Source organism: Elgaria multicarinata, chromosome 3 (genome assembly GCF_023053635.1).
Source record: "Elgaria multicarinata webbii isolate HBS135686 ecotype San Diego chromosome 3, rElgMul1.1.pri, whole genome shotgun sequence".
Classification (NCBI taxonomy): domain Eukaryota; kingdom Metazoa; phylum Chordata; class Lepidosauria; order Squamata; family Anguidae; genus Elgaria; species Elgaria multicarinata.
Window position 1 is genome coordinate 85,897,914 of NC_086173.1, and position 24,621 is coordinate 85,922,534.

General features: G+C 41.3%; 1 protein-coding gene across 1 annotated transcript in view; it reads right to left on the reverse strand.

Moving 5' to 3' along the window:
- Window positions 1–24,621, reverse strand: part of KLHL3 (kelch like family member 3) — a 52,873-nt gene that overhangs the window by 23,380 nt on the left and 4,872 nt on the right. The window contains exons 2-4 of the mRNA XM_063120776.1: window positions 14,173–14,286; window positions 8,545–8,651; window positions 1,601–1,722 (exon numbers count right to left, since the gene is read on the reverse strand). Of these exons, the coding sequence (XP_062976846.1) occupies window positions 1,601–1,722; window positions 8,545–8,651; window positions 14,173–14,286 (343 nt within the window). The remainder of the gene's footprint in view (window positions 1–1,600; window positions 1,723–8,544; window positions 8,652–14,172; window positions 14,287–24,621) is intronic.

The following is a 24,621-nucleotide window of genomic DNA, read 5'->3' on the forward strand; positions in this document are numbered from 1 at the left end:
TAAGGCCCCATAGGGTGTTCTATTTCATTTTGATAGCGAGGATAAGAATTCTTTGAATTTTCAGAAATATTTCTGAAAACATTACAGGTGACATGGGAGAGCCTCACACTGAAGCATACGTGGAGCTGAATTTTAGCTAGGGATTGCTACCCACTCCGCAGGGCTCAACCCTCCAAATATTTTTTACGGCCAAGGGCAATCCCTAAAAATTAGTTCTTACTCAAGATTATAGTCCCTCTGAAAATATGCAAGTCTGGAGTCTTCGCCAAGAGTCTTTACCAGCTCTCCTACATAAACTGATATTAAATAGGTTATGCTGAGGATTTATTCTGGGCCCTTTTGCATGCAAAGCATTTGCTCTGCCACTGAACTTTGTACCACTCCACAGACTGTCCACAAGCTCAATCAGGGTGAGAATCTGATGTGTGGAATCTGTTTCTGGAAAGATGCTCCATGCAGATGCCCCCTTCAAATTATAGTACTTTATACATTGCCCTTCACTTTTGGGAGCTTTTCCCACTGTCTCCCTAAATTCCCCATTAGTATGCTTGCCAGAGGAACAGTCTACAGAATGTTGCACATTGTGGCTAAGGAAGCCCATCTGACCTTTCCGACCGCTCTGCTTCTCTTGATGTCATTGGGTGAGCTGCTCTGAGGTCATAATGCACCTGGGCAGCTAAAGATTACATTGGTGAGCACTTTAATAGCAGAGGGGAGTGCTAAGGGTACCAGCAATAAGCAACTTATGTTAAGCCGAATCACATTGCTTACCATCATGGCCTTTCAAATGGTATTTACTGGGCAAAGTGGTTTGGGAGTCTTCTAATGAAAAGACTCCTGCTGCATTCTCATTTTTACTCCCTTATTACATGACTCAAGCTCTGAAGTTCTACTCCACCTGCTCAATTCACAGTTTTACCATTGATTTATTGAAACTACTGTAGAGACAATATAGTGCCATTCAGAAGTCACTTAGACTATGAAATTGTTGCTTTAGAAACAAAACAAAAAGCTGCACACAGTATCATTGAACTTAAGGAAATTCCTTGAACTAGACAGCAGGGGAGAAGAAGAGGCAAAGCAGGGCCACTTATACCAAGAATAGCTAGAACAAGGCTCAAAAGTGCATGTAGCCCAGTTTAGTGAAAGACCGAGGTCCTGTTACTGCTTTGACCCCTTATGTCACTCATAGGAGTCCCTGAGTTATGTTCAACCCTAAGCGTCTGCCATCAGAATGGAATTCTCCTCTGAATTTCTAAAAATGCATGGGAATAACCAATACACAATCTTTGGGCTTCTCTACATTAAGCAAAAAATCCCGCTTTCTTCCTGTGGAGTCTTTCTGGGATTATGATGGGCCTTCTCTTTTCCTCCCCAAGACCTTTTTCTGACTGTTTCCTTTGTGGGGAAGTTCCATTCATGCAGCCAGCAGATGGCTGCATAAATCAACATAAAAAAAATCTAGAAGACCTAGCAGAAAATCACTCATAAGAATAAAAATGTTTTCAAAGCCTGTTTAAAAGCAGATAAAGCTTGGGCTTGATGGAGCTCCCCAGGAAAGAGGCAAACTACCCAAATGGCCCATTTAAGTTCTCCTCACCTGAACATTCTCTTCTGTGACCTCTATCTCCGCTGTGTAGATGTAATCAATCAGTTTACTTAAAGTTAGCCCATCGACATCTTTGATCTCAATCTTCTTTGCTTTGCTTTCAGTCATATCTCCTGAAATTCAATTTAAAAAAATAATTCACAATTATTTTATTTATAGTTTATTTGGCTTATAGTTTGCATTTCTCCCCACATGTTCCACTGAGCATAGATTTCTAACTATTCTTCTTTAAAAACAAAATACCAGCCAACTTTAGAATACTCTAAGCACAGATTCTCCAAGTCTGGGAAATACGCCCAAGTCTGACAGTGTCACTTCCAAAGCTACTTTTGAAAATATATTTTGGAAAGTGAAGGGATTTGTGCTGCAGGTTTGGAAGAACCATGTACTGCAGGTCATATCTCGTAAAATTTTACTTCTTCATAGTACAATTTATAACAGTTGGTCCTGTTCTATATCAATTCATACACTTCTCATTGCTATGATTATTTTCTTATTTCTGTTTTGTGTAACCCCTCCCCCCTTGATATGTTTTAATGTGATTTTAGAATGTAAGCCTCTAGGCAGGGTATTGCTGTTTTATTTGTATATTCTGTACAGCACCAAGTACATTGCTGGTGCTAAATAAATAAATAATAATAATAACTTCTATAAAGAAATCCAGAGAAGTTCTTTGTTCCCTTTTCTATATTCTTAAAAGGAACAAATGTGAAAAGTCGACTTTCATTGAACTACCTCAACAGGATTTCTGTTCTCCTTTGAAGAAAACTTCACTACTAAAGCAAAGGAAATGCTTATCTTAAGATCCAGTGCATATGTTTTATGGCAGTATGTATGTGAAGGAGCACAGAAACGAAGAACTTTCCACTGGAGGCCTCTGTAAGTCCAGAGTATATATGTGTGCTGCAAATAGTATAGAACCACTGGATATATGCATTTTTGGATGGCTTTTATTCATCTGTGTCAAGGGGAAAACAGAAGAAGGAAGTGTGATGGAAGTTGTAAATCCAAATTGCAGTTTTCTGTGACTACCAGTGACTAATGCTGCTGCTGAGTGTCACAATTCCTAGTTCAAAAACATAAGTCTCCAGATTTTGTAATGCTCATTTTGTATTTGGGGTGAGCATTACAGTCCTGAGGGCTTTTTCTCCTGCTCAGACTTTAATCTAAACCAGGGATGGACAACTTGTGGCCCTCCAGATGTTTGGGCCTACAACTCCCATTATCCCTCACCACTGGCTATGATGGCTAGGGCTGATGGGATTGTAAGCCAAAACATCTGGAAGGCCACATGTTGCCCACCCCTGAACTATACTGAGGGAGAAATCAATTCCTTCCTCCAACCTATTTATCTTCCTCCATAGGCCCTCCCTTCTTCCTCCCATCTGCTTATCTTGCTTGCTGCTGCTTCTCAGGAAGGAAGATATCTCCCCCACACACACCCTCAATTCCTGACAACTAGCTAGCAGCTGTAGCAGCCTGCCAACTACCAAAGAAGAGAGGAAGACAGATCTCCCTCACTTCCAGCCATCACTGCTGAAACAGCATGCTATGTCAGTCGACAGGTAGATAGGAAGGGAAGGAGTTTTGAGAAAGGGAGTCAGGCAAGTATGTAGGAGGAAGGGAGGTGGGAGAAGAATCAGACCCTGACAACATAACTGAGGATCCACTAGGGTCCAATATGGTTCATAACTGAATAAGCCCATCTTCTGAATTTTGGGTAAAACAGCTTAGTTTTCCAAACCCAAATTATGAACTCAACTAGGGTGGCGGAGAGGTCACCTTCATCACTACCAAGAAATCATCAAGCACTTCATAAGATACTGATCTTTATACAGCTCTCTGTTAGGGACATCTAGAGAACATTCCACAGAAACCATTTTGGAGGAATGCAGACTGTAAACTTGCAAGTGCACCCTTCAACCCCATGTTTTCACTCTGTGGCATTCCTGCAGCTACTCTAAATTCTTGACATATAATCTTCTACCTTCCTGTTCTCTCTAAAGCCTACAGTAGGGTTTCCTACTGTATTTACTGACAGAAGCCCTCCTTCCCTCTCAACCATGGAAGAGCTGTCCTTTGAATTCAAAAGATGCTGCCTATGTATTTTCCAAATTTTTACCTAAGTCCAGAAAGAATTAGAAACTTTGTGCATGTACTGAAGATTGCTATAGAAAAGATTGCATTATCTTGATAAGATGCTGCACTTGTTATATGTGTATGCTTAACCTTGAACACAAGTACAACCCATTAATCAAATCTACAGTTATTCAGATTCTTCATGCAGCCCATGCTAGTCTAGCCAAACATATGTTGCACTTCAGTTTCCCTGAACCTATGGTTATCTATGCTAGCCTTCCCTGACCTAGTGCCCTCCAAATGTGTTGGACTACAATTCCCATCTGCTTCATCCAAGTCTTCTGAAGGCTGGGGGAAGGCTGATCTAGGCATTCTGGATGTTGTTTAATAGTCTGAATAAACATAATTTGCTTTTTAATAAAATCCACTGATACCATCTTGCCACTCCATATTCCCTAGATTTTTCTGGATGTCCTTAATTTTATAGCCAAGATGCTCTATGTTAGGCATCCTGCTGGACACAGGCAGAGCTGTCTATGCACCTGAGAGCTAGACATCTTGCTTGGACTTCCCTCCCACCCCATCCTTGGGTTTTGAGGTTTTATCATGTGTTTTATATTTGCTGTTGTTCTCCACCTCGATCCAAGTGGAGAGGTGGGTGAGGAATTTATTGTTGTTGTTGTTTTATATTATTATTATTATTATTATTATTATTATTATTATTATTATTATTATTAGGGTTTCCCACTGTATTTACTGACAGAAGCCCTCCTTCCCTCTCCACCATGGAAGAGCTGGTATTGACATTTAAAGCCCTAAACGGTTTGGGGCCAGGTTATTTGAAGGAACGCCTCCTCCCATATGTACCTACCCGGACCTTAAGATCATCTACAGGGGCCCTTCTCCGTGAGCCCCTGCCAAAGGAAGTGAGGCAGGTGGCTACTAGGAGGAGGGCTTTCTCCGCTGTGGCACCCCGGTTGTGGAATGAGCTTCCCAGAGAGGTCCGCCTGGCGCCTACACTGTACTCTTTTCGTCGCCAGCTGAAGACTTTTTCATTCTCTCAGTATTTTAACACTTTATTTTAACTTAAATTTAAATTTTACTGTTCTAACTCTGTATTTTAATCTTATACCAATTTTGCTGTGTGGTTTTATCCTGGTTGTGCTTTTTATACTGTAAACTGCTAATTGTTTTATTATGGTTTTAATTTTTGTGAACCGCCCAGAGACCTTCGGCTATTGGGCGATATAAAAATGTAATAAATAAATAAATAAATAAATATTATTATTATCAAGAATTGACCACATATTTTCAAGCCTATCATTGGGTGAATACAGATGACCAATTTACAGCATGGGTAAGATTTTCTACCACATGATTCCTTGGTGACCCATGTTAGTGCAAACATTTTTATTTATTTATTACATTTCAATAGCCAAAGGTGTTCACAAAAATACAGAGTATGATGTATTTTCAGCCACATAGTCTGATGTGTGGCAAACACTGGGACCTTTATCAAGTCAGGCTTCCCTGAATTTGCCACATGACTGGATGGTCATCTGTGTTATTGGTTCATGGCAAGTGATGTTGAGCAAGGAAGGCATTTCTCCAAGCTACTGAGTTTCATGGCAAGAGTCATCTTTTAAGGAATAGTTTAGTTTCCCTGCTATTTCTCCATGGTTTTCACATTGCCACATGCCAAGTATTGCTTATACGTTTTGAATTTTTTTAATATTAATAGTTTACATGAGGTGCATTTTGAGATGTCATTTACGTTTTGGTGTGCTTCACAGTGTGTGTGTGTTTACCAAAAAATCATGCTGTGATATCCTGAAGACATGTTAATTCATGTGCTTTACTGTGTAAAGTTAACTGTTTGGGGAGGGGCCTTTCCTGCTCAATTTACCCTTCCATTTGGTAACAGACACACATTACAGAGGAACCACTAACGTTAAGCAAAACCAGTTAGAAAATGCTTGTTTAGAAATATTGCACATACTATTTGGAAACCAATGCAAACATCACCATTATCAGAATGAGTAAACTTTTTAAGACAGCAAGGACAGAATAAACCATCTGCTTCTGTAAACAAAACCCCAGTGATTAGTGATAAAACACTGCAGTCATCTAAAGAGGGTCAGGTAGAGCTAACAACTTTACTCTACAGTGACAGGACTAGTCAGTGAACAGGGGTATAAAACAGCAACCATGGAATAGTTCAAAACCAGTTATAGTCACCACTACTGCGGTACTCTAGCATGCATTTAAAAAAGGGGCAAATGTCCCCACATTTCATATGTGGTAAGTTGAGTGTCTGTATTTACCTGGAACAGCCTTAAAATCTGGAAAGGTGACTTAAAAGAAAAATAGATGCTAAGGCAGCTGAAATCTGTCCCAATATCCATTTATGCACAGTGTGATCGTGTAACTGTGAAATGCATACATTGTCAGATGAAGGGGCTATGGACTGCAGCAGAAAAGCTGCAGTTGGCCCTCTGAGTAAGTGGAAAATTTTGAGATCTTTATCATTTTGCAAGCTGCCAGAGTCCATGGAGGAAGCAGCTTGAGGGTGGGCGTCTGAGCTCACACAGCATTTATTTTTGCTGGCTCTTCTGTGTAAGTGCGAGAGAGAGAGATGATATCAGACCAGGCGCTTTGAGGTATTTGTGTATTTAAAGCACTCATACAATAGCTCCACTTTGGATCAGTTGCGTTTGAAAGCTCAAGTCTACATTTCATGAAGTTTGTTGTATAACCTCCTGTTACTCGATTATATGATGTAGCTCAAAATCAGAAGTCGGTAACTGAATTGGCATCAAATTGGTCCATGGGTCAAAGACTGAACTGAGAGGCCACTGCTTTCCCCACCCTCATCATTTCCATAAAGTAATTAGAAAGGAAGATAGGAAGCCCGCTTCGTACAAGGTCAAATTATTTGTTCACCAAGCCTGGTATTGTCTCTTCTTACTGGCAAAGAGCTCCCCAGGGTCACAGACAGAGAAGAGTCTTTCCCAACAGCTGTTACCTGAACCTTTCAACTGGCAATGCTGGGGACTGAACCTGGGGCCTTCTGGATTCAAACCACCCATGCTAGTGCTGTGCTATCATGTTTTGCCTGTTCTCCTGCTCCTGCTATTTTAAACTAAGGTGTTTTAAAGCTCTTCACTGTTCAAGCTCACACTGGCTGCCCTAGCAAGCATCCGAATAGAGAAGGAGAGGGAAGGAAATAGGGGCAATCCCATGTGTCACTGCTTGGCAACCACATACACATTTCTTAATGCTTAATCCAGAAGCAATGGGGGGAACTTGTAGGGTAGCACAGCAACCACAGACAAGACTTTCTCCTCCCTCCTTTTCCAGCTTAATACTGGATACCAACATGGGTGCCATCGCTGCATTTTAAAGTGGCGGAGGGGAAGCAGGATTAACTCCCAAGCATCTCCACCATCACCAGAGGGCCTGTCGGTAGCCTTCATTGGCCAGATTCTGCACATGGGCATTCAGACCCTGCTTCCTGATTTAGATCTTTACCTACATTTCATCTTCACTGAAGTCAAACCAAACAGGTGGCATAAGCATAGGCATTAAATATGTTTTGAAATAGCATTCCTGTGACCAAGAGCCACTTCACACAAGGTAAATGTTTTACACAGGAATCATTTTCTTATTTTAACACCCCCAGCCACCCACACCGGCATGACTCCCATATGTGGTTTGTCAGATGTGGTGAGTACACATTTGTATTTTGCCACTTCCGACTTGGCTAAGCAAAGAGAAACACAATTATGTTATTAATTAGTGACAATGGTAATTATTGTGATAGCAGAAAAGCCACATCTTAAATCAGAAAAGCAAACAAACAATTATAAAATGTATTATTGCTGCCTTGTATCTCCACAATTAAGTTAATTATAGAACTGTGGTCTGCAAAACATTCACTCCAGGTTCTCGGTTCTTTTCTCTTCTAGTAAAAATCATAAGGGCCAGTGAGGTAAGGCAAAGAAAGGAAATTACAAGCCGGAAGCAAAAGTTAACCTGGGGTGGGTGTTTTTTGCAGGGGCCAACAGCAAGAGAGTCACCTTGATGCTCGAACCATCGCTTTTATTGTTATTGTAGTTGAAGTTGTTTTCTGTATTTTAAATAATGATTAACATTTTTATGTAAACTGTTTCGAGGTATTATTTTATTAGGCAATGTATAAGTATTATTACTAAATTATCATGAAAGCCTGACCTAAAAGCTTTTTCAGGTAGTATCACATGGCCTGTTCTACCCTGTAGCTGTCAAGTGGCTTTCTTGCAGGTTTCACTGTAGTTTTTTGACCAAAGCATGGTGGTGGCACACCAGATGAATCTCTACGCAACATCCCTTAGATCCCAGTTTCAAGTTCCCCTAAGGACTCAAGTCCTGATCATGGCAGCCTTAATGCAAAAAACAGTGCTAAGCCTCCATTATGAAGACAACGCAGGTTTTTGATCCATCAGTACAATCAAGCCGAAGGCACAATGTTGATAACTCAGAAGAGGTCACCTGGAAATGTTTATGAATGCTTGCTCATACAGTAAACTATGTATTTTTGTTCTTCTTAGAACAGGCACATGCCGCACTAGTAGAAGCACCCAACACATTATCTGGATCTAGATTTATATAGCAATAATAGTTTTTTATATTGTCCCCCCATTGCTTCTGGATTAATAGCTTTTATATTGTATTTTATACTATGGTTTTATACTGTTGTTTTATACTTTGAATGGTTTTAATTTTTGTGAACCGCCCAGAGAGCTCCAGCTATTGGGCGGTATAGAAATGTAATAAATAAATAAATAAATAGTTAGTACTTGGGAGCATAAGGTTACCTGTAAACATGGCGCAGAAATATGGACTGCAGGCTGCGAGGACAACACGATGAGCTTCGATCTCAACATCTTCAGCAACGATCACCACATCACAGAGAAGCTGCTTACTGTGAACACGCCAAAAATCATGGTTTTAGAACATGTCCCCACACTGCTTTCTACGTGAATGCTGAAGCGGTCAGGTTTCCTCTGACCACCCGTCTGCTATACAGAACTATCAAGAAAAAACAAAAACAAAAAAAGCAAATGATTGCTAGAGCTTCCACTGTAATCTTGTTAAATGATCTTGGTTTTTAAAACAAGTTTCTGCTCCATCCTTTCAGAACAGCGTAGAGAGAAATCTAATAAGGAAGACTAGTGAAGAATGGGCAGAGATAAAGATGAGGTCAACTTCTACATTATCCAGTTCTAGGGTTGACAGATGTTCCCTCCTTAAAAAGGGAAAAACTCTTATATTGAAGCCATACTGAACAGTCCACCTCTGAGTTATTTTGAATTTGCAGCAAACACTTGCTGTTAATTTGAGTAGACAATCCAAACCTTTACCCTAGTCCCCATGGATACTGGTAGACCAATGTACTTTATACTGCCAGATATTTCCTGTCCTCTTCTACTACTCATTCAATCAACCATGTGGCTTTCAGCATGTAATTCCACTAACCTGACCAATTCCGCCATCTAAAATAAAAAAAAAATGTCCCATGCCTATCTAATGAATGGCCTAGGTGCCAATATCTCTGCTACACATTTAAGGTGGAAAAAACCCAGTACCTCTTTTATTGAAATAAAGCTAGGGCTATAAAGAATGTTCCAATAAACTGAAGGGAGGAGGGTTCAAACAAGTTATGTTAAGATGGACTCACCTGGGGGATACACAACAAATTGAAATAATCAGGACATTTGGCCATTAAATTTGAACTCTGTAAATTTGAACTCTGTATAGCAAAGTATTCCAAGCTCAGGTATACTCCAGATGTTTTGGACTTCAACTCTCATATGCAGACCAAGGTTCTCAGGATAATGTCAAATGGGAGGAGGATGGGAATAAAATGAAGTGACAGAATCTCTCACACTGTGTTCAGATAGCACAAAACTGAAGGAAATCCATGTTGAAATACATACAGATGGAAAGAAGCCCACACACACACACCTGCAAGCGTTTGCTTTTACAAACTTTAAGCTGATAGAGGCTATTAATTAATAATGTTTCATCCACATTAAATAGATTACAGAAGCCAGTTCACTTTAGTTCAAACCACAGTTCTCCTCAATTTTGAAGATACAAACTCATGACTCTCATTTCTATACATGGGTAAATGTAAGATGTTCAAATAGAGCACTCTTATAAAACCATACATATAATAGCTGATTTTGATGAATATGAGACTGAAGATATTTAGATCTATTGCTTCACGAGTGCCACAATGTCATATACGTAACATTGATTGCCATGGAAATCAGATTTTACTAAAAACAACAGATTCAAGGCATTCAAGCAAATGCCACAATTTAGTTCTACAACTGTCCAGCAGCAGCAAACCAAAAGCATCAATTGGCAATGTGCATGAAAGGAAAGAGACAACAGAGGCTTAAGGGCAGCTGTAGTCTAGTATGTTTAGAAGAGCATCATGCACAACACAAGCCATTAGCTTCCACTAAGAGCAGCACTGTCACTCTCTCCCATTATCCCCCACTGCACTCAAGTTACAAAAGCAATAATCTAATATTGTATCATCCCAATGCATCTCCTAAATAACTTAGGCAGCCAAGTGCTCAGGCACGCAAACAACTGTACTCTAGTCCCCTCATTTTCTGTGCCAGCAGAGAAGAATTAGAAGCACTCGCAGCCCCAAGAAAGTAAGAAACATATTTCTTCACATCATTCTGCTGCCTTTTTGACCTTACCGCTCTGGTGTGGGAACTGCTTTTCCTTGTCTTCACCCCACCACCATGCTGCTTTGTTTAAAGGCTGACCTCCACATAAGCAAAGCAAGAAGCATGGATCACTGTCAAGCAACTGCTCCCAGACAACATGGCATGAAGCCTTTATGTGTTATAGTAGCACTGTGGGATAGACCCACGGAAAAGCGGCTCCCACACCATTGCTAGAACATCTAAAGGTCACTGCTGGTTGCACTAAACAAGGAGCAACACTGCAGTTAGCCTCTGAAGAGTGCTCTATTCCTGTCATGGCCAGACATTTTGGTAAATAGTGCAATTCGACTGTGTGTTTTTGCCGCTCCCTTTATACAAATCTACGGTGTGACCACACTTGGGATAGTGTGTACAGTTCTGGTCACTGCACCTAAAAGAAGGATATTCTAGGGTAGGAAAAAGTACAGAAAAGAGCAACTAAAATGATCAAGGGTCTGGAGCAGCTCCCCTATGAGGAAACAATATCTGGGATTGTTTAGTTTAGAGAAAAGGTGAGTGAGGGGAGATAGGATAGAGGTGAACAAAATTATGCATGGAATGGTGTGGAGAAAGTAAATCGAGAGATATTTTTCTTCTGCTATTATTCAAACCTGGGGCCATTGCATGAAGCTGATTAGTGGTAGAATTAGAACAGATAAAAGGAAGTGCTTCTTTACACAGTGCATAGTTAAACTATGGAATTTGCTATCACAAGACTCAGGGGCTGTTCAGACAACAGGCTGACCCACACTCAGTGGTTGAGTGTGAGTTGTTTGCTGAACCATGGGTTAAGATGGGGTATTGTGTCGTCTGAACATAACTAGCATGACTTGTTAATCATGCAGTGTGGGTTGTTAACCAACCCCAAAAACCCAACAACAAACCATGGGTTCACAAGTTTGCTTGTTTGAGAAAAATAAGCCACAGTGCATGGTTAACAAGTCACCCTGGCTGTGTTAAAACAACACAATAACCTACAGTTCAACAAACAACCCATACTCATCTACTGAATGTAGATTTGCATGTTGTGGAAACAGACACATAATGATGGCCACCAATTTGGATGCATTTAAAGGGAGATTGGACAAATTCATGGAGGAGAATGCTATTAATGGCTATTAGTCCTGACAGCTATATGCTATTTCCAGGATCAGAGGCCGTATGCCTATGTACAACAGTTGCTGGGGAACATGGGCAGAAGTGTGCTGCTGCACTCAAGTCTTGCTTGTAGGTTTCCTGTGGGCAGCTGATTGGCCATTGTGTGAACAGGATGTCCGAAAACATTTGTTTACATTCTTCTATAGCCTGGTGCTCTCCAGTTGTTTTAGGCTTCAACTCCCATCAGTCCTAGCCAGCAAGGCCAATGGGCAGGAATGCTGGGAGCTGTAGCCCAAAACATCTGGAGGATATCAGGTCGGGAAAGGCTATTCTGGAGAGGATTTACTAGTTAGGAGGGTAATTCCACTGCCAATTTATCAAACCATATTTGGCTTTTTTGTTTTTAATACAGTGAGTCTCAAACTGGGCAAGGAGATCTACCCTTTGTCACAAAGTTGCCAATCGGTTTGTGTGAACAAATGAATTTTTAAAGCACAGTAAGAATTATCCAACTGTTACAAGCTTTCTTAAGATGCACATACACATATAATTTTAGGGAGATTTATAGATATATACATCTATAAATACTAGTTTCAGTAGATACAGTCACTGCTTTATTTAGTAATACCATTTTGACCTATCTTTAATGAATACATCTCTAAAAATTGGCACTTTTCATTTCCCAGAAAAGCAAAATAATTATGCACATGTGCCCCTTATGCTGATGTGTTGTTTACGCTTGCATTATGTTTCATAAGTGATCCTCCTGTGACATCTCTCATATGATATGCAGTAAAATACGATTGTCTTGTATGTTACCATGCAAAAATATGGTATGACCCAGACAGAATCTTACACTTGTTTGTGTACAAGAAGCTGTATCTCTTCACATGGCAAGGAACAGATACACTATTCACAATTATCTGTTTAATGCATCTTGCAAATAAAGGCATTATGGAGTAACATCACTGTATCTCTAAATAGTATACACTGGGCAGATGTGCAGAAAAGACACATGTGAACTCAGAACAACAGAAGACAAACATCCCTATCTCAATTACAGAAGTGATTGCTTATCTCTGAGCCATTATTTATAGACTTCCCCACCTGGGGTTGGATCCAGATTTAAGCTGGATCAGTTGCGCTGGTGGAAATGGACTTCCTCGCCTGTTCCTTCCCAGAGCAGCCCCTCCAGCCTTCTGAAAATGCTACATAGTCAGGAGACCCTGCTGAACATTGTGAGCTATGGTGTGTATCGGGGACGGGGGGATGAGGGATCCCCAAAAACTGGGTGGAAGGACATTCTGCAAGCAGAGTCCTTCCTCTCAAGGAAGTCAGATCCTAGACCCAACTCCTGCTCCAGTGTCCCACGTTCTAAAGCAATGATGAACTAGGCAAGGTTTTATGGTATTTAAAAACAGAATGCACTTAGCATGTGTCTTGTATTATTACAATACAACTAGGAGCCTAAACATGCACATTTGGTAGGAGGCATGGTGAAGTACTCTCTTAACTGACATGACATTTTTAATTGGCATGTAGGAGGGTTGGCAGTCAAACAGAAATGAAATAGAAAACTGGCAATTTTTCCTCTGCAATTAGGTGTAGGTGTCACAATACTGGTAAAATTGCATTATTGGTTTTTAAATAGCCCTCTCTGCTTAACATAATCTTGATTATGTGGAGATTTGTGCCAAATAGAGAAGGGCGTTAAAACCATTTTTTGTTTGGAGAGAGATTATTTTACTCAAGAAACATTCTGAAGATTCTGGTAGGAGTGGATTTATTTTATTTTTTTGTAAAGCAGCAGTGTATGTGCATGAAGGGCAGAAAAAGCAAAGGATGAGAATTTGTACTGAAAGTAGCAGAATTCTAGGCCAGTTCAAAAATATAATCTTTATAGTGTGCTTGCCTTGGGCCTGGCATCAGCAAAGAGATTGGTTGGGCAAGTGCCAGGGCCCTGAAAGCCCACCACCACTGATGACTGATCCCACTGGCCAAAGTGGGCCACTTAAAAAACAAACAAACCCAGTGCTGACAGAAGTGCCAAACAGCCATTGCCAGCATTCCTGCTAAGCTTTCCAATAAATCTACCACAGCTCAGCCACAGGGTGGGGGGAGTAATTGAGTGCCCACGTAGCAATGGGTGGCTATGTTTCTAGGTGCATCTAGAAACAGCTGTTTCTAGAAACAGCTGTTTCTAGGTGCATCTAGAAACAGGGTGCATGGGTGGGAAGGACAGAAAGCCCAGCAATGGGGGGCAGCAGGGAGGGTTGTTCAGGACCTTCTCAAACATGTAGCCACATTGGCTTGCGTTTTTCCCACAGGTAGCTTCCACATTATCTCAATGACATCTGAAGATCTGCGTCAAGTGGTTCATCTGAACAACATATGTACTTTCAATACCAGCCTCAGCAACCCCATTCTGGAGTGAGAGGCACACATGTGATCTGGGAGACCCATATGAAGTGGATGCAAACAAGTTTCAAGGTGACCCTTGAACTGGGGCCTCCTTTTCTAGTTTTTCAAAGTCAAACTAGAGCTTAAATGCCTCCCATTCCAACTAACAACTGGCTAATAATTGCAAGATGATGAAAACGGAATACAAAGAAGTACCTCCTTAATTCGTTCATGACTTTGAATGCTTTCCCCATGTGACAAGGATTGATGGTCACTGTTCGCTGGTCCTTATCTTCATCTGCCTCAGGTGGTTGAGGGCACCGCTTGATGCTAAAGGACAAGAAAAAGATGAACTGAACATCCCTTTGTACTCTTAAGAATTAAGACAAAATAATGACTATTTATGCAAAGCCACTGACTTTGTATCACAAGTGGTTACAAGGTTTTATCTGGCATAAGCAGCTGTCTATACCATGTGAACTGTAACTGGAATCCCCTTTGAGATCTCAAACTATGCCAAAGTGCATGCCTTCTACGTAACTATGTGAAATATGTGGTAGGAATACGTGCATAAGTTCTTTGCTGAACTAAGCCAAATATTTGTGGATACTAGACATGAGCTTTTAAAGTTTCAAATGAAGCATGTATATAACTCTGCCCATCCATTTTTATTTTTTTTTAAAAAAAAGATAGGGGGAGGGAGATGCCATATGGGTTTAAAAATGCACAAGCAAAGCCACACAGGATTTACTACTGGCCTATCTACTGCAGCTTTTTATTTAAAAAAAAACAATATTTTTATTACACCTGGGACAAATCAAGAGTACAAGTTTGGCGCAGGTTAGAAAGAAGCAGGAACAGGGGAGTCATGCATCCTCTTGCTGTGCTTCTAAGGATTGTAGAAGGGATAGTTAAAAGTTATCTGACTTCTACATCACTGATAATTTCTTCCATGTAACATGTAAAACCACCTAATGAATCTTTCTGCCTAATTCACCTTACTTTAAAACTGGGTTAACATGAGAGTTCAGGGAATGTGTTTTCTTCACTACACATACAATCCGAATAGTTGCACACATTTCACAAACCTTTATGGTGGCACAATAAACAACTGTCATTGCACACTGAAAAGCCAGGACTTGAACAGGTGGTGAAGCAAAGGATTATATGTCATAAAAATCCACCCATGTGTCTTTCCCCAACATCTGAGTGTGACTTTATGGTCAATTGGACCTTAAAAGCTGCTGCATTTAGCTTGTTATGTGTGTATTTTAAGGATTAGTTATTGTTTTTATGTTTTATATATTTTGTAAGCCACTTTGATCGACACCTTCTTTTGTAGGGGGAAAAGGAGGTATAAACAAAAACATACCAGTTGCGTTTAATCTGAAATGGGCAAAATAACTCAGGCTAAATGTGTGTTTTTAATCCCCAAAAGACAGGTTATAGATCTAAAGGCAATGCCGTTCCTCCACTTAGCCCAGAAACAAACATAAAACCTTGCCAAACCAGTTCGTCTCTAAACAAAAAACAAACAAAAAATCACTAACAGCACGGCCAACATGGCTGCAGGTAAACATTTCCTCAAAGGTGACGGTTAACTGAACCAGAGGCCAGATTAAAACATGACACTGGGCAAGCAAAAACAATTTACCTGTGCAGCATTTCACACAGCCAACATCACTTTTAAACTTGTCCCTCAGCCACTATGCATTACAGGCCACAAACCTCTGGTGTGGCAACACTGTATGCACAGGCAAGCCAACGTCATTTACACAGAACCCTTTTCAGGCCAGCTAGAACCCTTTTCACACCAGGAGTGTGTGTTTGCTGCTGTTTACATAGGCTTACTGCCTCTGATACTGGAGGTAGTATATAGCCATCAGGACTAGTAGCCACTCCTTTCAGCTCCCTCTTCACTCCAGCTCTATTCTGCCCCTGCCCCAAAATATTCCCCTGGCTGTCCAGCAATCCCCAATTCTCAGTCTCCTCCTCCCAAGCCACCTTTCTCTCGCTCCACACAAAGACTGCATCGTCTTCAGAGTTTCACCTTAATGGCAAAAAGCACCTGACCTTCCAATGACAGCTACAGCACGCCCTTCCCCCCTTTCAGATACGCTGGCAGTTAAGAAGGGTGGATTCTGAATTTTGCCAGCATATGCCGAGGGGAAAGGGGTGGGGTGGGGAGGAAGGCGTTGGTCTGTGGAAAAAGAGAACTAGATGATAGGGATTGCTTATGTTCGTGGGACTGGGATGGTTGTTTTGGCATGTGGAAGGATTTTCTATGGCAAGCAGTGGCACACAGAAGGCGTATGCAGTGGGAAAGAGAGAGCAGCAAAAGGGAGGAGCCGGCAGGTGAAGGCAGCAGTCATTCGGGTGAAAGATTTTGGCTGGTAAAGTGTGGAAGGCAGCATAGTAGGGCTAGGTGGCAAGTCAAAAGGACTGGAGGTTTTGATAGCAAGAATATGGGTGTGGACCCTAGGCCCCAATCAGGGGAAGGGATACGTTATCTGGGCTCAGAGATCGCGGCAGCGGGGCAAGTGGGGGGCAGTCCAGGTTGAAAATGCATTATCATTAGAGGGAAAATGCCGCTAAATTATAGGCTGTGCTTGAGACTATTTATGGCAGCGTATTTCCCCATATCTGTGCACCTATTGTACAGATCTTGCGAGATATGCCAGAGCCAAATCAGAAAGTGTTGGAACACAAGAAGCAACATCCTGGACAAGCAGTTGGTAGCCCAGAGACAGAGTGTGCTTGTGCAGTGAAACTAAGACTTGCTAATTTGAGAGACAGGGAGATTTGTGCTTCTCTATGTACCAGGCTCACTCCAGAACTGCCAGTCCCAGGCTTCCTTCTACATAGGTGAGAAGGAGTAACAGCTGGTGGAACAGGCAAAGCACCATAGTAATCAGGACCACTGATCTCAGGGACAGTGGGACACAGTGCCACTGGTATGTTCCACAAGTCCATATCTGTGTCTAATTGTCTCTCTCTCTCTCTCTCTCTCTCTCTCTCTCTCTCTCTCTCTCTCTCTCTCACACACACACACACACACACACACACACACACACACACACACACACACACACGAGACAAGAATATTTAAGCCACACCTTTGTCTATTGAGTGAGAACTTGCAAGAGAAATTGACTTTGGGGAGATAATTTGTAATTTTGCAATGAAAAAGTCGAGAAAAATAACGCTATAAAGTGAATAGATCTACTTATAAAACCTTTGATGCTGCATTGGTGCATTTGAATAATAATTAAAAATCAAAACATCAACAGCTTAATATGTTTTTTGGTTTTTTTTAAGAACCAACCAAAGGTTGCAAAATAAGCCCTGTTCAATCATTAGAAAGCATGCAGGCTCTACACATGAGAAGAGGGAACAAGTATGCTAACTCCACCCCACTTCATCATTGTCCTCTACATCTACCAGTGGGGAACTTTGGAAAATCAGGGTTCATGAACAGAGGAGGCTCTTTCACTGCAGACAGTTACCCTCAATCCAAGGAAGAGGGGGAAAGAAACAGAGCTAGCATCCTCATACTCACTCCTTCTCCTTGCGTGTAAAGCCTACACTTTTTCTAATTAATGAAGAGGGCTGTAGCCAGCATGCTTGGCGTCTTCTTCAGACTGGATGTTACTTTAAACAAAAAGAGCAAACGGAGAGGCTGAGTTGAAGAAAAATCCCATTGTGTGCCATGGTGTAAATGTGGGAGCTTCCAAGATTGTACTGGGCCCTCAAAAAGGATGTTTGGGCCCTGCTGAAGGGAGAGTTTGGCCCTCCAACCCATTTGAGTTTGACACCCTTGGACTAAACTGGGATAGAAGGATGGGGAGAATGTTGCCAACTAGCTGATATAAAGGAAATTGCCTTCTCACCTCCCTATTCTTTAAGCATCCGTAATGTTTTGAAAATTTCACGGCTTACACTTATTTTCTTGCTCTGCATTTTTGCCTCTGCCGTCAATGTGATTATTCATAGTAGCTCCACGAATGCTGAGTACACCTGCCTTCCAATCACGTTAAGGGTTTCACTGGGGCCAACGTAGAGAACATTTCTCCTTGACCCAATCGCCCTAGCAGCAGTGCTAGACTATTTAAAAGTAACTGTTTGAATACCAAGATGCTGTGCTCTGTTTGTATGCCATTAACATATATGCTCACTTGCTTTAATGGCCTGCCACTGTAGACATGGCAAAACCTTCGGCTTCCATCCTTGGCCAATGTAACAGAATTACACAAAGACTGGGAGGAAGTGAATCAGGCAGAGTTATTTACTGTATTTACTGTATTTACAATATTTATATACTGCTCCCCATTCAAGACTTTCAGAGCACATTTCTTTTTTTTTTATGAAAGAATAAAAACAGAATAAAAACACATTAAAAGTACATTTTTAAAAGAAATAAAGTGCAAATAAAACCGTGGTTGGTCATTAAGGGAAGGCATCCTGGAACGCTGACGTTTTCAGGAGGTGCTGGAAGGAATACAAAGTTGGCACCTGCCTGACCTCCAAAGGCAGGGAATTCCATAGGAGGGGGGCCACCACACTGAAGGCTCTTCCCGTGGTGGACTATGAAATAGGTGGCATTTTCTTTGTGGCTTGGTGCTTCATGTTCACAGGAGCCATTAATTTATTTCTCACACCACACTAGCAGTTCTTTTACAACATACTACTTGTACCCTGGCGTGAAGTTTAGGAATGGTTACCGTATTTATTCAGAAGACCCACCATATTCTGGGCACAAGCCTCTTCTACAGAGGGATGATTTATCATCACAAAACAGGCCAACATCCTCCAGTCTTATAGACTCTATTCTCTAAAAGCTCATCAATGGGTATAGCTATGTTAATTTACATGCCACCAAGAAAATGGCAGCTATTCTGTTGCCCTGTTTAACAACAGTTGACTTTTCTACCCAAGGTTTCTTTAAGGGCACGGATATAAAAGCCATTGAGGCAGGGGTATTAGTAAGCAGATCTTCAGATATTTGGACTACAACTCCCAGCATTCCAGATATTTGGCTATGCTGACAGGGGTTCTGGGAGTAGAAGTCCAAAATCTCTGGAGAGCTACTTTCTGCCCACCCTTGCGTTAAGGTTTAGAAACACTCGCTTTGGAATAAAAGCGTGAAATTTGGATCAAATGTTACTAACCCTGTAACCTATTGTAAATAAGCCTAACTATATATAACTAAAATATTTTCCCTAATTAACACTAGTAACATCACCCCAATTACCTTTATTGTCTCCCCTGTGACAAAATGTTAGATTATGAGCACCTCAGGACAATGATTGGCCACCTTGAGTGTCATTTTTTGGTAGAAAGGCAGGGTATAAGTCAAATAAATAAATAAATTTGTATTTCATAAAGCGGGGGAGGCAGGCTTAAAGGGTCTACGGTTTTCCCTCTTGAAACCTGAGGTCCATCAATTGGAGCCAGGTGCAGAATCGCAGCTCAGGAAAGTGTCCATAGATTTGCAGACCAAGGTGCCTCTGAGCACATGTTTAGCCCAGGAATTTGTTTTCAGTACCAGAACTGGAGCTCTCACACAAATCTACTCCTGTACTCCCTCAAGCTTTGTTTAATTTAGGAGGGGGAAGGGGGAAAGGATGTTTGTTAGCACTATTTTTAAACCATTGAGAGTTGAAAACCCTTGCTATCTACAGCAAATCACTCGTACATCTACCCTTTGCCCACCCCTTTTGTAATGAGCCCCATTCACATCAGCACTACCCCACAGACTATGGTGCACGCAGTCAATACACACTGGGGGGGGGGCGGTGGAGTGTAGCAACCATTCATATGGGCCATGACAGTACAGCGAATGCACATACATCAGGAAAGAGAGCTTAGCCTTTCAATCATGAAGGTTCCATGCACCTTCTCTGTAAACACATGCAGGCTACCGACATAGCTGTGGAACAATGAAACAATTTAAAATATTGATATCACGCCTGTCTGATACAATGTTCAAGGCAGCTCACAACAATAAAAAAACATAATTTTAATTAAAAAAAGAACAAGAGTGTTGCCAACTGCTCCAGCTCTACTGCCATTGGATCCAGGAGGCTCAAAAGGCAAGGAAACTCTTCCATTGCAAAACCACACATAAGCTTCTAAGGGCGCAATCCCATTCATGCATAGTCAGAAAAAAGTCTTACAATTCCCAGCATTCCCCAGCCAGCAAGTTTGCATATTACGCTTTGGGTACATATCGGCATATTAGGCTAAGTCTAATATTTTCATCTCTTTTGCCTAATCCTCTGTATCTTACTATTTCTCATACCACTTGTTAAAGTTAAACACGCCCTGGGCATACAACATCAAGAAACAGTCTGGCTAAGATAGGGATGGACCAATCTGTCAATTTCTTTCTCTCATTTTTAGGTCCCATCTGGCTGAACTTTATTATTTTTACATCCACATGAAAATTCTTAAGTATATTTGTGCATATTTCTCGTAATACGTGAGGGGGGGTTGTATGCAATTTTGCAGAGGACACACTTTTGTAACCGATCTTCCTAATATATGAAGGTACTGGGAGACGTCACTAGGGGTTTGGGTGCCAACAGTATGCTGATGGTACTCAGCTCTATTTCTCTTTGTCGACCAAGTCAGCTAGAGTGGTGAAGGTGCTGGACCAGTGCCTGGAGGCTGTAATGGGCTGGATGAGGGCTAACAAACTGAAGCTGAATCCTGATAAGACAGCTCTGTGGATTGGTGGTTCCCGAGTCCAGGAATTGGGTAAACGACCTGTTCTGGATGGGGTTGCACTCCCTCTGGAGGAGCAGGAGCATAGCTTTGGAGTACTCCTTGTCACTGGAGGCCCAGGTGGAGTCCGTGGCCTGGAGTATTTGGGATCAGCTTCGGCTGATACACAAGCTATGGCTTTTCCTAGCAGGGCAACCTAGCCACAGTAGTCGAATAGGTGGTAACTTCCCAATTAGACTATTGCAATGCAGTCTATGTGGGGCTGCCCTTGAAGATGAATTGGAAGTTGCAGCTGGTGCAAAATGCAGCAGCTAGACTGCTCACCAGAACGACTTACAGTATAAAGACCATATAACACTGGTCTTAAAAGAATTGCATTGGCTGTTTATACGCTTCTGGTCGGAATTCAAGGTGTTGGCAATGATATTCAAAGCCCTAAATGGCTTGGGACCTCAGTACTTGAGGGAGCGCCTCTCCCTATATATGCCTGCCCGAGATTTGAGATCTGTTGGAGGAACCCTCTTCTGCATCCCACCAGCATGAGACATACATTATGGTGGGATGTGGGAGAGGGCTTTCTCTACTTGTGGAATACCCTCCCCTTGGAGGCCCAACCGGCACAGACACTGGCTTCATTTTGGCACCAAGTTAAACCATGGCTTTTTATCAAAGCCTTCGAGGGCTAAATTCTCCATGGTTACATGATTTTATTTGTACACTGCCCTGAGATCCCAGTGATAATAGAGCGGGATACAAATGTTTTAATAAATAAATAAAACATATGCATTTTTGTGTGACTATTCTCCTAATATATGGATTTCTGTATGCACGTTTTGGAGAACTCCATTCCAAAATTCCTGGAAGTGTGATTTTTGATGGCGTTTCAGTATTGTTCAGAAGTGCAAAATTAGGTAAATTTGTGTTAAAATGTAAACAAAATAAATTTCTCCACCATCCTAGCTAGGAATGGATTCTACTTATGTGCTAGTGTAAATTCCTTCCTTCTAATAGATACCTAGAGGGAAAGAATTAAAGGGTCAGCCTCTCTGCCTAATGGCACCTCTCAATCCTTTTAACATGCTAATCAATCAAAGATGCAATGAGACATCAGGAAACAGAGACTTAACGAATATTTTTACTTAAAGACCCATAAATAATACCAGGGGGTAGAAGGCACTTAATTTTAGGCATCTGTTTCCCAAGGAATCCTTACTAGGAGAACTCAAGGAAAAACTTGTGACTCCTATGCTTCCCTTTACTTTGTTTCCACTAGAATCTCTTGCTTCAAACTTAAGCCATGCAGACTTAGGGTGCATTATCTCTCTCAAACCTTATTGTCTCCCTAATGTCCCTTAGCTAGCTGGAAGTCTTCTTCCTTTTTCTGCATTATTTGCTAAGTTTTATATTATCTTTTAACCAAGTGCTGTTGGCTCTGGGGAGATATTAGCTGCATTGGAGCCCTCTACTATACAATCTTTGGGAGAGCCTACATTGTTGAACACCGAGACAGACTCTTACCATCACTCCTTTATTCTTCTCAATAATGTGCCCATTTTTAGTGGAACTCATTGACTCAAAGCTTAAAAGAACATGAACATGTGTGAATGCCCATATTCATATCAGCCAAGCACACATGATAAACCAGAGACAACAGATAAAATAGATTAAGAATTCATATGCCAGAGAGATTAAAATTAACAACCTAGCAAGCTTGTCAAAAGAAAGAGATCTTCAAACATCATAGGGGAAGTGAGGCAGAGTTCCCTAGGTACAGAGTCTACATGTAGCCAAAGAAAAGGCTCTTTCCCATCTCCCAACTAAACACACTTCAAATGTTGCCAAGAGACACAGGAGGGTCATAGAACACCTTAATACATAAACACGTTCATAAGGGAGAAGATGTATTTTTGGGTATCTCAGGCCAAAGCTTGGTGTCTTCCACCACCACTACTCCAGTTGTCTTCCCAGCCATTTCATCACCCCAGCTCTCTAGAAAACCAGGAAGCCGCATCTACTAAGTGATAGAGGATGCTCAGGAACAATTGTGTCAACATCCTCCAAGACATTTCCCATTCCATAGGTTGACAAGAGATTAGTCAGGTTCATCTGTAGAAGAGACAGGACCATCTCCTGCAGAAAAGACAGGAACATCTCCTGCAGAAAAGACAGGAACATCTCCAAGACCAATCAGAAAACAATTTGGATCCATCAGCTTCCTAATTTTAACAGGCACTCCACCCCTGCAGAGGCAAAGAGTATCCATAAGTCTATACCCTAGCAGGTAGTGAACTGCCCATGAGAAATGAATTAAATTAAGTTCTCACAGCTCCAGATCACTTTCATCCCCACATTCAGTTGAATGTGTGGGGTCAGAAATGACCTAGGACAGAACAATGGTTGTCACAACTGACAGGGGAGCCTCAGCATTTATATTGAAATCCCAAGTGGAACCAGGTTAAGAGATTTCAACACCACCCTCAAGGCCATCATGGCTATGTCAGGTAGGGAGTCTCTTGGTGAGTGGGCCATTATATATCAACAGAATCCCTATTCTGTAACAAGCACCCCCTTCAAGAACACACTGGGAATGGAAGACCTTTGGATGGGGCACCTGGTTAAGGGGATGAATTCATGACAATACTGTTGCAGCTCCACTTCTCTCATTCAGTAGTACCCAATGGTGGTGCAGCACTGGCACTAAAGACATTGTGCTAGCATAAATCAACAGTAGAGCTAACAGGGAAAGTAGTGATTTGCCACTGAAATTTGGTGGAAGCGTGTTTCAGCAGCAAATTGCCAATACCCCCCTTTGTACTAGTAAGCGCTAGTGATGTTACACTAGTGTTGGGTTACGCTAATGCAACGTCATCAGCGCTAGCACTGCACTACCGTTTGTTACTATCAATGGTAGCTGTTCCCTCATTATTTGAAAATATAAAATCCAGCACTTACTCAGATTTCTCTGCAGCCCTCAGTCCAATCAAGGCAGGGTCATCTACTCAATGAGACTTCTGCACTCCATTTTAAGACTATTAAACTGCAGACCTTCCAAGATCATACGTCATGACCAGACACTCTTTTTCCCCTCCTCTACACCCATTTTTCTTAGCAGAGCTTGAAGAAGAATTCTGGAGAACTTGAAAATTTGCTCAGTATTGTGTGACGTTTTGGTTGGCTCTAATGAAGGAATTACTCTGTTGTGCTTTTTCCATTTCTTTTTGAGTAGACCAACATAGGTAGAAGACAACTAAAGAACAAGTGGTTTTTGGAGAAAACGTCATAATGCAGAAAGACAAACAGTCAAGAGGTATATAGGATATTGGATTGGAAAAGTTCAGGAGGCTTGGTAAAACAAGATTTGATGGTCAAAGGAAATCAATAATCATCTCCCGATGTGGGTAGGATTGCTATTTGAAAAAAATGAAAATTGGTGCTGCTTCCAAACAAAAAGAACAGATTGCTGCTACGAAGAGTGATCTGAATCTCTTCTCAAAATTATTCACTGCTTGCTAGTCATGAAAAGGCGATCACAAAGACTTATTTAAATATGAAAACCATACTTAGTCATCATCTATTTCAATACTTGGAAAACTCAAGTCTCATATAATCTCTCTTGCAAAAAGAACACACATCTGACATCACTGCAATAGTTGATAGTTCTACCTTCGTGTGTATGTTCCCTACTGGTACTATTCATGCATATCAAGTTAGTTTTCTTGCCATGTATAGCAACCTAGGCACCAACAGTCAAATGAGACAATTCAATTGCTACAGCCTTCTGATCACATGTACGAAGAGCAAATCATTTCCATCATCAGTTATTTTAACATGACTAATGTTGCTCCATTCAACTATGAAGACATGAACTTCACTAACGTTCCAGATGAGAAGCTGCTGCTACTGATGGTTTAAGACTGATAATTCTGATACTGTAGTCAT